Raw genomic sequence first — 13,101 nt, forward strand, 5'->3', positions numbered from 1 at the left:
ATATTTTCTAAAGTTCCTAAAAGGGATTGTGGCCCACCAGAGATGTTGCCTCTGCTTTTTATACTCCTTGATTTTGATGTGGAGTCTTTACCTTCTACTCTAAAAACAACCTGCTTATCAGAGCTCAATGTAAGAATATGAGGGGAAATTGAGAAGAAAAGAAATGTCAGTCACAACCAATAACACAACGCAGGTGTCATACAGAGAACACAGGACATGTTTGACAACCAGATGGAGCACTGGGGTGCCGTAATTGCTGCTTTGAGGGGAACCATGAAGAGAGCTAAGTGTCTTAAATCTTAATAAAGCCACAGTCTTTCTTTGGGATGAAGCTTAGTTTTCTCGTAAAATATGTAAGAACTCCACAATGAAAAGTCCCAGGGCATTCCTCAGAGTGGCTTTGTTCTCCTTCCAGCTCTTCTTCGGGAAACACAGGAGACGCAGCCATCTTGACTACAGCACTGTTCTGGGGGAGGTTTCCTCATCTCTCATTCCAAGACAAAGACAGATGAAAAATCACAAACTGAGAAATTTTTCTCCAAAACAAACTGTACTGTTTGAACGGGCCTCCTCTCAGTTTCGTGAGCAAGCGTGGTGGAGTTATTTTTAATCTGGGACAGAACATTCACTTTGGAAAGCTTTCAGAACCTTAAGTTTGTTGAGAGCAGAATTCTATCTTGCTGTGGAAAAGGCCATCACAGCCTCAGGGCCCCATGCACACGAAGGTGCAGCATCATTCCTGGGCCACACATTAGAGTTCTCACATCAATTAGATGAGAGAAATGTGGACGTGACAGGTGCCCGACATCTTCTAGGTTCACATTCTGTCTTTTTGCCCCCACACATTTATCCATAAATAATGAGGCTAGATGATACCACCTGCATTCTAATGCATTTATTGATGATTATTTTCATTAAACAATGTTAGCTGAGTTTGGATGATTAAAAAATGACTAATATTTTTGGACAATGTGCATCCTTGTAACTTACAGGAATGATCTCATCTTTTATCGTGGCAGTCATTTTTAAGTTGCAAAAACACTAGCAATGTGTATTCCAAACATAACAATCACTTCTGTGTTACTCACTTGGTATGATATACAGGCCATTACTACATGGCTGTAAATGCCTACAGAGTTTAGTACAAAAGCCAAGGCAACGAGGAAACTTGCCTCTTTCTAATGGATAGTGTTAGTGGGACTCTCAGAGGTGGGTGTCAGCAATTGGTATCCTTCTGAGCTCTACAATCTGGGAATCAGTCAAGGTTCCTCCCTCTTGGCTCCCTTGACCAGACTCGTTGTCACTGACACTGAGACCAGCACCTGGAATCAAAAGAAAAAACACATAAACCCAGACTATTAGCCTAATAAACTCTTAATTATTAAGTTATATTAAACCAAGACATCTTATTTCTATATTAGTGAATTCCAGGCTATTTATTTGGAATAAACATCAAATAACTTAAAATTATGAAATACTTTAAATTGACAAACCTTTGGTAACTTTTAAAAGTAGATGTTGGGGTTGGGGATTTAGCTCAGTGGTAGAGCGCTTGCCTAGCAAGCGCAAGGCCCTGGGTTCGATCCCTAGCTCCGAAAAAAAAAAAAAATAAAGGTAGATGTTGATTTCTTTCTCTTTTCTTTTTGTTTTTTTGTTTTTTTCTGAGATAGGATTTCTCTGGCTATCCTGGACTCTCTTTGTAGACCAGGCTGAATATTTTAATATTAGGATTAAAAATGTGTGTCACCAGGCCTGGTGTAGAAATTGATTTCTAGAGATATAACTCCTGGTTCCTCGTGTTTTTGTTTTGCTCTGAGACAGTGTCTTTTTCTGTAGCCCAGGCTGTCCTCAAGCTCACAACAACCTCCTGCCTCAGGCTGAGTGCTGAGTTTGTAAGAGTGAGCCATCACACTTGGCTTTCTCTATCACTTACCTTGTTGACATGTGATGCACAGGTAAAATTTCTAATAGAGAATGTGATTTCTCAACTTAGGACTTACCAAAATAGAGAGTCGGGCAAGCTAGTCGACTTTTTCTTCAATGAGGAAGAAAACATAACCAACCCTTTAAATTCCACTGACTCCTATAGCCCTTGGGAGATGCTCAATATTGTCCCTTAGTCTGAGAAGAAAGGCAGGAGGTCATGTGGTGTACCTAGCAGGCTCCAAGGCACCTGGGACAGAAGACTGACTCCGAAGCAAAGGCATGTAAATAACATAGTGCCAAAACATTCTCATTGCAAACCCAGCAAGCCGGCTGCACGCAACACCTCCAACTTTGGCGTTGAAGATTTTTTTCTAGCACTACTTTTCTCTGAACAGGGCAAAATGATTTAGAACTATATTAGGTCGATACTTATCTCTTTTTCAATATGTGGAGACTACATTAACTCTTCTTTCTTTTCTTTTCAACATACACACGCACAAGCATGCATGCCCACACACCCGGTGAGAGAGAAAGAATACAGATGTGATCACACTGTGCTGGTACCAATTACCAGGCAACAGCTCCCAGTGTGTCCCCCTCTGATGGCTATTCAGCTTTGCAGAATGGAAGTCAAGTCAGAAGCCAGTGGCCAAGGTAGCTACTAAGTCCCTCTCTGTGAGGGGGAGAAAGTAATTCTGCTGGTAGCTATGAGTTATTCTTGGCTTCAGAATAACCTACGTGGAGAAAGAACCAGGAGCCTATGTCAACTCCTTCTAGCTAAGCCCTACTTCTCCTGATCTTGTCCGTCACACCCTATGCCTCATTCCCTGCTATGTTTGCATATCACATAAGGTGCCCACCCCTGTCAGATTCCCTGCCTCCTTCCAGGTTTTTTTCTCTCATGTCTGTTTTCCTTACTGTCGGTGTCTCTATGTTCTTCCCTTTGTACCCTCTGGTGGATGCACTTGTAACTTTCCCTCTCCTTCACAGGGCTGCCTGTGCTGTTCCTCTGAAGATCAGTTCAGGTGCTGCCTATGTTACATCCTTCCCACTGTTCTGGCTCCTATCATACAAAGTACGTGGTGCATTGTGGGATTCTGGTGTATGCTTGTGATGGGTATTCTGAAACGAGGCTTTGAGTCCACCTGAGGACCTTGAGACTGGGCCTCTTGGTGCAGTGGTCTTCATTGATGCCCCTTTTCAGAAATTTCTCAAATGATGGAACACAAATGGCTGAGAAACACTTAAAAATGGATAAATACCCTTATTCTTCAGGGAAATAGAAGCAAAACTGATTTGATATTTCATCCTATCTCAGCAACTGTTGCCAGGATCAATAAATCCAATGACAGCAAATGCTGGCAATAAGGCAGGGAAGGAAGACACTTATTCATTTGTGGCAGGAGTAAAAATTGGTAAGTCACGGTGGAAAACAGTATTGAAGTTTCTTAGGAAGCTAGGATGAGATCTATCTCGAGACCCACCTCTTGACTACCCAGCAGCTATGCATCTTACAAGGGAGTTACTTGTTCAATCCAGGTTCTTTCTCGCTCTACTCATAGTAACCGGAAATTGGAAACAGCCTAGATATCCATTAAGTGATGGATGGCTAATGAAAATATGGAACATTTATAGAGTAGAATATTATTCTACTGTTAAGAAAAATGAACTATGAAATTTGAAGGTAAATTGATGGAGCTAGAATTTATCATTATGAGTAAGGTAACCCAGACTCCAACAAGACAAATATTGAATGTTTTCGCTCATATATGGATGTTATCTTTTAAGCTTTTGAGATGTGTTTCAATCTGAATGATCAAAGAGGTTAGAGAGTTAGCAAGCAACCAGTGGGGAGGAGAAGATCTTTTGAGAAAGGGTGTACTGGCTGGTTTTGTGTGTCAGCTTGACACAACCTGGAGTTATCACAGAGAAAGGAGCCTTGCTTGAGGAAATGCCTCCATGAGATCCAGCTGTAAGTCACTTTCTCAATTGGTGATCAAGGATGGGAGGGCTCATTGTGGGTGGTGCATCCCTGGGCTGGTAGACCTGAGTTCTCTAAGAAAGCAAGCTGAGCAAGCCAGGGGAAGCATTTCGGTAAGTAGCACCCCTTTTTAGGCTCTTCATCAGTTCCTGCCTCTAAGTTACTGCCCTGTGTAAGTTCTTCTCCTGACTTCCTTTGGTGATGAACAGCAATGTGGAAATGTAAGCAGAATAAACCCTTTCCTCCCCAACTTGCTTCTTGATCATGATGATTTATGTGGGAATACAAACTAGATTAAGACTAACAGGAAATGGAGTGTAGTGTTATAAAAAGAAAAAGGTAAAATTAAAATACAATTATTTGAGTAGGGAGATGAGAAGACATGGTAAGTGAGGGATTATGGGGGGAACAACTAACATGAAAGGCCTTGTGAAAAGGATACAGAAAGTCTCTACATACATAGAAATATGCATGCTTCTGTATGCAGTAATATTATAATATTAATATAATACTGATAAAACATTAAGGTTATAGTGTGTGAGTGTGTGTGTGTGAGTGTATGTGTGTGTGTGTGTGTGTGTGTGTAATAGTGACACAAATGTTATGGCTATAAACAATCACTGTTTAAAACTTAGATTTAAGGTCCACTCCATGAGATAGAACCCATGCCTAACACCATGAAAGTGGCCAAACCCTGATGCTAGATGGGTTGTAGTGCCTACAGGAAAGCTTCCTACTAGTATTCTGCCAAAGGAATTCCCATCTTCTTTCAGTAGATGGGGATTTGCAGATACCCATACCTGGACAACGTGCAAAGCATGGGAGACTTTGAAACGCTCAGCCATAAGTGAGTTGTCTTTATCAAGCCCGTTGCTTCAAAGCTCAGGAGCTTACGTGAACAAGAAAGCAGAAAGACTACAAGACCCAGAGGTGTTAGATGACTCCAAGGAAACTGCATCGTTCAGACACAACAAGGCTAATACGCAGAGAAACTTCCTTAGACTGTGACAGTTTGCACAGGACCCAACAAGTTCAAATCAAACCAAATCTCAGTAAGGATAAGGAAAAATGGCCACAAAGTGCTATTCCTAACTAAGAACTATACTCAGTTTTCTGGGAAAAAGGAAAGTAGTTTTCTCCATTAGTGCCACTGGGTACATCAACACTCCAGGCCAGGAGTAGTTCACCAACATAAAATAGAGTTCATGTTTTTTATGATGTGTGTGTGTGTGTGTGTGTTTTATTGGTATTTTGTTTTCTTTTTTTAAATTTGATTTTTTAAAATGTTTCCTTCTCAGAGTGGGAGAAGAGGGGAAAGCAGCATAAGAACAATGTATAATGTATATGTATAATGTATATGTATAATGTATACATATAACAAGACCATTTCTATGTAGTCTAACACCTTGATTTTTCAAAAATCCATAATGTTAGACTTTTTTCTAGACTTATGTATTGTATCTCTACAGTTTTAGTATTTGCTCAAAAATGTTAAAATGCTATGTGAGTCAAGCAAAACACACTGGAAGGCCAGCTACAGGTCAATGATGAATTCTACTGCAGATAGACAGCATGTGGGTGGCTCCTTTATTTGACCATATCCTATGATGGAATGTGTCCAGGGGCTGATATCTGGTTATTATAGTAACCTTTCTAATAATACAGGTAACCAGTGTTAGAAATTGCCATTTTGATCTCTTAAAATATTTTTTTTCCCAACGAGTTTAGGGAACTCTGTGGCGTGCTAAGCTAAATCTCCCAGCAAGTCATTCTACGCATTCCTGAACCAAATGCACTCAGTAACCATTATGTATATAGTTCACAGATCTAATTTAATTATGCCCAAGAATTTATTGTACTTCAATGACTGAGCATAATGATCTAATGATACTGTATACAGAGCTGGGACCTAATGTGCCCATATTTTAATTTGTAGATCTCCATTTAGTCCCAACTCTACTTCATGTTTTACATAGCTAGTTATTCCATTCTCCGTAAAACTCTTTTCTATCTTATTTATTTTGCATTTGCTTGAATTTCTCTGTGGAATCCTTTTCACTTTTGACTTAGTTGCAAGCATTACCTGGTATATATTTCTATTTCCCATCCTTTCTCTTTTCTTCACTCTTTCTCTAACTTCTCCCTTTCTTTTCCATTCTTATCTCTTTTTCTACTCTCTTAATTCAAACTTAATAATCCTCATAGCTACCAACAAGATCCCTTCACTTATGAATTTCAAATGTTATCTTCTACCTTGGTCCTTTGCTTATGATTCAAACCTTATGAATATCCATGAGGAATGCTCTGCTCCCCCAAGAAAAGCACCGGTTTCCTTCAGCAAACATACTAAGGAAGCTCTGTACTGCTCACACAGGTAAGGAGCCAGTCTCCATCTGTCCTTAGTTCCTTCCTGGAGCCCTCGTGTGTTTTTTCCTTTTCCCATGTGAGGTCTTAGCCTCCAACTCTGGCCAACTCTGATGCCTTGCCATCCTTCTTGATACTGCTTGTAATTTACTCTTTATACTTTTGTAAAAGTCATTTTGCCTCAAAATGATAAATGCCCCACAATTTATGACCGACAAACAGCAGTTAATAACAGTAGAGACTCTGCACTCCTTAAAGGAAATTATCACTAAATATATTTCAGAAATGCAAGGTTCAATTCAGTAGGGTCTTTTTACAACTGTGAAAATAACATTTGAACCGTCTAGAGTTTTCTCGATACATCAGGGCAGGGAATTGTCCCATAGAGGAACAACTACAAAGAGCTCAAGGAGGATGCTCACTGACATTCATCTGCAGAATTATGCTGCTATGTTACCAACAGTGCAAGCAAAGTGCCTGTGAGGCTGTATAAGGCTACTTGGTCCACTGTCTACTCCACCCTAATGCTGTCCATGAAGAAGCAGTACACACGGTTAAGACTGAAAGTTATTTTTTTAAAGATTTATTTATTATATATAAGTACACTGTAACTGTCTTCAGACACACCAGAAGAGGGTATCAGATCTCATTACAGATGGTTGTGAGCCACCATGTGGTTGGTGGGATTTGAACTCAAGACCTCTGGAAGAGCAGTCAGTGCTCTTAACCACTGAGCCATCTCTCCAGCCCAAGACTGAAAGTTTTATTTACATATTTCAATGTGTAAAGTCCGACCTCCATTCCTTCTCCATTTACTCTACATATTCTTCAGTTAAGATAGTTTCCTCCCTTGATCCTAAAACTCTGCAACGTCCTTATTTGTTTATTTTATTCTTCCGTAACTCTCCTGCCTTTTCCTCCCCAGCAGTCCTAGATCTCATGCTTTTACCCATCCCCCACACAGGTATCCCATGTTTTTACCCATCCCCCACAGGCATATGAGCATCAACAACAGTCGAGTATATAGAGTTGAGGTCTTATTCATTTCAGTGGAATGTGTTACTTCTCAAAAGGGCTTGAGGGCCGTGTGGTATCTGGGTGTGAGAACAGGGAGACACCAGGAAGCAGTGATCTACATTGTAGTCTCATGATTTCTTAATTATGAGATCCTGATATGAAACATAAAATGAGGAGATATAGTCCCTGGGATTTTGGAGTTATTCTCAAGATATAAGAGTTTTACTTTGTCGGGACAAAAGCATTTTAGCAAAGCAATATACCTTTATAGAGAGATCAAGCTAATTTATTTATTTATTTATTTATTTATTTATTTATTTATTTATTTCTTTTTTTTCGGAGCTGGGGACTGAACCCAGGGCCTTGCGCTTCCTAGGTAAGCGCTCTACCACTGAGCTAAATCCCCAGCCCCCAAGCTAATTTATATTGAAACATTTTAAAGTAGGCATTTAAAAACTTCCTCTTTGGGGATGTATTTTCTTGTTTTTTTTTTTTTAAGTTCATTGGCATGTTTATAATAGCAACAGTCCAATAATTTTTCTCAGAAAGAAACTGTTTGAAAACTGCTTCTACAATTTGAAAAAACTCTAAAATGATTTAATGATTGTATTTTTAAGATTCATGACAGAGTCATGACAAATGAAGCATGTAATCTATACTACCGTGATGGCCAATCTTGACTCCCAGTTTGACCAGACTGAGAGCTAACCTAGGCTACTAGCAAAGTATGCCTCTCAGGTTTTTGTAAGGTCATTTGAAAAGACCATTAGATAACATGGACTCACTTTAACCTAGTCAGTAGTGTAATTCACTGGTATTTTCAGGAATTGAGTGGGTACCGGGACGTTAGAATTATGCTAGGGGGCACCAGATTTGAGGAAGCAGTTTGCTGGTGGCACAGCTTGAATGAGGACACCTTGGCCCAGGCCCCTTCTCGACACTCTTTTTATACTCTGGTTGCCAGGCAGTAACCATCTTTCCTCAGGCACTTCCTTGATGTTTCTACTTTGTCATGGGCCTAAAAGCAAAGGAAGCTGCTGACCACATACTGAAACCTCTAAAACTCATTAGTGGGAAAAACATCCCTCCTTGTTTGACTCAGGTGTTTGAAAGCATGGTGGAAAGATCATACCATCATTAGTGTGTGTGATCAAAAGAGGACAGTAGTCATCAGTGATTTTGCCTGGAGATGTGGCCTTCAGTCAGATTTCCTACTTTCTCCATCTCTAGGTGATGTGCTCCTGAGCTGGGGGCTTGATGATCTTATTTCTCTCTGTATACGAACTACTCACTAGACTAAGTGAAAACATACTACTCACACATATGCATGCATCACACACACACACACACACACACACACACACACACACACACACACACACACACCAATGAAATACAGTATGCGATTCTGACACTTTGGAAACTATAGACACATACAATGTCCATTGCTTCCAAAAGTATCTGGCAAACATTCCTCATACATGATGTCATTTTTTTGCAGATCAGAACAAAATTCCTCAGTGAGTGTCCTTATACTGAATTTAACTTTCTAAGATCTTGGTGTTCTAGTTGAGATTTAAGACACAGATATTTACATTTTGTTAGAATATGTTGTTTTCTTCCTTAAAAGCAAATTATAAATTATTTTTAGGCTGTGTTATATTTTATGCAAAGAATAAGATATCCTTGGGTTTGACTGGGATCAGAACTGGGTCATGGGAAGGGAACTGTACCAAGGGTGACAGTGCTTCTGCACCTTCATAGAAGGGGACATAAAGTATTCCCGCAGAATGGCCGCTTCTAATGTCATGTGTAGGTCTCATACATACCAGTTTTTAATGCAAATATCAGGTCATCAAACTCCTGGGACTCCTCATCTGCTATCAGGGACCCTTGGCCATATCCCCCAGAAGAAGGAAACGAGGCACCATTCTGGGGACTTGTCTTCAAATCAGGGCTTGCCTGGCTGGTCTGTTGGAAGGACACTCTCTCCCAGTCAGATGGCACCTTTTGGGGTTGGGGTAAGAGTAGAAGGAAGGAATAATTGATAACATGAATGAACATATTTATTTTGAAGTCCAATTTTGCAGTATATTTCTACACTTCATTAAAACCTGTGAATGGTCCATTGAGTTATTTCTATGAGCATGTGTGTTATATTTGTTCTGCATAACATTAAGCCTCTCCTAGAGTTAGTATAGTCTGATTGTTGAAAACAGTTTCTTAGAGTCACAAGGAGATAAAACTACTTAATTTTTTTCTGTAAAATGCATGTTAAGGAAATTCAGAAGACACTCCAACTCTTGATCTAAACTCTATTTTAAATAGTGTCAGTACACAAAGGACATACTGAACTGAATTAAACAGAATTTATCCAAATCCCTCGTTTTTTGATCAAATGCTTAGAAAGAACTCTGTCCTGAGATGATTAAATGTATTCCTGTCTTTCTAGGTTACTGGCAAACACAGTTAGTGGAAAGTGAGCCCTTAACCCTTCTCTTCTTGGCCTTCCCTGCTCCGGCTGGACTTTTAGATATCTACAGTCTCTCCTCGACAGCTGGCTCCAGGCCAGTTCTGAGCCTCCGAGGAATGTAGACAGACTTTAAGCTATGCGGTTGTGCAACACCCCAGAGGGACACTCAAGCAATGGCTCCAGCCCAGGAACAGAGGGTAACAGCTGTTGCTTTCTGATGCAAGGTATGCCAGGAGACTGCAGGGACACCTCGGACTGAGAAAAGTAAACCAGGGACCATAGAAATAAACTCAAGAGAAGAGAGAAGGTGAAATCTCAAGATGATTGTCACTAAGAATTCAAGCATCTAGAACTTTCTTCGGTGACATAACTTCTTCCTCAATACTGCAGCTTCTGAGCATACTTTTCCACGGGACATTTACAGTGAGGTTGGGTGAATGGCAGACTAGATCTGTAGTGTTAGTCACTTTAATTCAGCCATGCACAGCTGAAAGACAGTTCAAAAAACAGATAGGAAGAAACGGGCATTAAATTGGTAACCATCCAACAAGAACAGTGGATCTTAAGATATTCCTCTTGCTTTATCATTATAATAAAATGACTCAGTTTTAAGAATATCTGTCATGTAAACATAGTGCTAACTTTCAGTATCTTTCAAAGTAATAAAGATATCTATCTTCTTTTTCAAAAAATTTGAAGATTATTTGTTTTTATTTTATGTGTTTTGCCTGTTTACATGTATGTGCACCATGTCCATGCCTGGTCCCTACAGAGACCAGAAGACAACATGGGATCCCAGGACCTCAAGTCATAAATGGTTGTGAGCCACCAGGTAGGTGCTGGGGACTGAAGCTTGGTCATCTGTAAGAGCAGCAAGTGCTTTTCACTGCCAGGTCACCTCTCTGGCTCTGGCATATCTCAAATTTTAAATACCTTTCTTAACTTATCCATATAATGGTTAAAATATATTCTTTTAAATCAAAATCTTTTTTCTCCTACCTATAGCGTTGACTACCACTTATCTACTTTACATTTACTACTAAGAGTTGCTAATTCTTGATATTAAAAATTTCTCATCCTTTCAAATAAAAACAAAGCTTCCAGAAAAAAAATTTTTCTCGTTCAAATTAAAAGGCTATACACACTAGTGGCATTATAATCATTTGCTTAAATTTTAGACTGATAGGAAAGAGATTATATCCTACAATGCAGAGAAGACAAAAAGTATTTCTGGGAAGAAAGATTATCTATCTATCTATCTATCTATCTATCTATCTATCTATCTATCTACCTACCTACCTATCCATCTATCTATCTACCTACATATCTATCTACATATCTATCTCCATGACTTATTTCTATCTGCCTATTACAACTCTTTTTCTTTTTTCATTAATCAATTAATTAACTTTAAATTCTGATTACAGCTTCCTGTACTTCCTCTCCCCCCTTCTCACCTTCCCTCCCCTGCCCTCACTCCCTTTCTCCTCAGAGAAGGGGAGGCCTCCCACGGCTATCAACCCACCTTGGCATATCAGCTTACAATAGGACTAGGCTCATCTTATATAGTGGCTAGACAAGGCAGCCCAGTTAGGGGAATGGGTTCCGAAGGCAGGCAGCAGAGTCAGAGACAGTCCCTACTCCTCTTTTAGTAGTCCCACATGGAGATCAAGCTGTATATCTGTTACATATGTGTAGGGGACCTAAGTCTATCTCTTGTCTGGTGGTTAGGCCAGACTCAGTGAACCCCTATGGGCCAAGGTTAGTTGATTCTGTGGGTTTTCTTGACCCTTCTGACTCCCCTCTAGCTCCTTCAATCCTTCCTTCCTCTCTTCCATTAGGTTCCCTGAGCTTTGCCTAATGTTTATCTTGTGGATCTCTATATCCATCAGAATGGCTAAGATCAAAAACTCCAGCAACAGCTCAAGCTGGATGTGGAACAGGGGGAATCCCTCCTTCATTTCTGGTGGGAGTGCACAGTTGTACAACCACTTTGAATATCAATATTTCAGTTTCTCAGAAAATTGGGACCTCAAGATCCAGCTATATCAGTCTAGAGCATATACCCAAAAGATGCTCCATCACACCACAAGGACACTTGGTCAACTATGTTCATAACAGCTTTATTTGGAATAGCCAGAAACTGAGAATAACCTAGTTGTCCCTCAACTGAAGAATGGATAGAGAAAATGTGGTACATATACCTAATAGAATATTATGCAACTATTAAAAACAATGACATCATGAAATCTGCTAGCAAAGAGATGGAACTATCGCATCTCTATTTAGCTCCTATCTCTGAGTTACCCATCATTATCTATTTATCTACCTATCATCCTATCACTATTTCACCTTCAAGAAAGTATTTCTTAATTTCATACCAATATCTTTTTTTAAAAATCAACACAAATACTCTTTTCCTCGTTTGCTTCTTTCATAAGGAATGACTGTGGAGCAAATCCCCGACCTGAACAGTTATGAGAGCTGTGCAGCACTGTCTCTTCTTCAGCAGATCACATGTGCTTTTCAGTCTAAACAGTGGCCCTTCTAATACGTCACCAAAAGGCAGAGGTGGAGGGCATGTGAGTCAGACTCAGGAAATCAAACGTGTATGGACAGAATAATATAGCCAGCGCTGGGAAGCAGATTTTATGGAGGAAATCCTGCCTAGATTTTCCAGGAGTGCCACAAAAGCACTCTCTGGGCCTTTGTTTTAGAATGCTTGATGATACTCAAATTGGAAAGAGTCCCTGCTTGCTTTCTTCTCTTTGTTGGGATTAAAGAAGTGTCAAGTCAGGCAAATAATGGGGGACAAGCAAATAAAGACGGCCACGTGTGTGATTTTAGGAAGAACAGTATCTTACAAGAGCAGTTCTTAGACATCGGTACCTCTATCACATCAAATTAGGAGCTCTGAAGATTTTCAAAGGAAATGATGCGCTGTTCTCTGATTTCTCAATACAAACAGCTGGTCTAAATTGCTCACAGGACAGAAAAAAACATAATTACTATACCTCAAATCATACTGTAAATGGGAAAGAACTCAGAAGTCAGTCAATAACTTCTGTCTTACACTCAGAATGCGAGTGCTGATCAGGAAGTAAGGGAGGAAAATGGAGGTATGAGTGGGGAACTCACCTCTTCCATAGCATTGATGAGGTTCTGGGTAGACTTGTTCATCTCTCCAGCTGGAGGTATTCCACTCCCAGGAGTGAAGAAGGCTGTGCTGGGTCCTGGGTGACCATTCATTTCCACCGTATAGCTGGCCTTCATAGGGCAACACGTTTGATTGTGTAAAATGAAATAAACCACAAAAACATAGAGTCCCTATAAAAAGGAA

The 13,101-nt window shown here is 40.0% G+C and overlaps 1 protein-coding gene across 3 annotated transcripts in view; it reads right to left on the reverse strand.

Annotated features, from left to right (window-relative positions):
- Positions 1 to 880: 880 nt before the first annotated feature.
- Adgrv1 (adhesion G protein-coupled receptor V1) overlaps positions 881 to 13,101 on the reverse strand; it is a 580,259-nt gene continuing 568,038 nt past the window's right edge. For all 3 annotated transcript variants that reach the window (XM_039103389.2, XM_039103390.2, XM_039103391.2), the window contains 3 exons: positions 12,900 to 13,088; positions 9,118 to 9,295; positions 881 to 1,322 (listed from right to left, as the gene is read on the reverse strand). In XM_039103389.2, coding sequence (XP_038959317.1) covers positions 1,204 to 1,322; positions 9,118 to 9,295; positions 12,900 to 13,088 — 486 coding nt within the window. In that variant the 3' untranslated portion in view covers positions 881 to 1,203. The remainder of the gene's footprint in view (positions 1,323 to 9,117; positions 9,296 to 12,899; positions 13,089 to 13,101) is intronic.

This window comes from Rattus norvegicus, chromosome 2 (assembly GCF_036323735.1).
Source record: "Rattus norvegicus strain BN/NHsdMcwi chromosome 2, GRCr8, whole genome shotgun sequence".
NCBI lineage: Eukaryota > Metazoa > Chordata > Mammalia > Rodentia > Muridae > Rattus > Rattus norvegicus.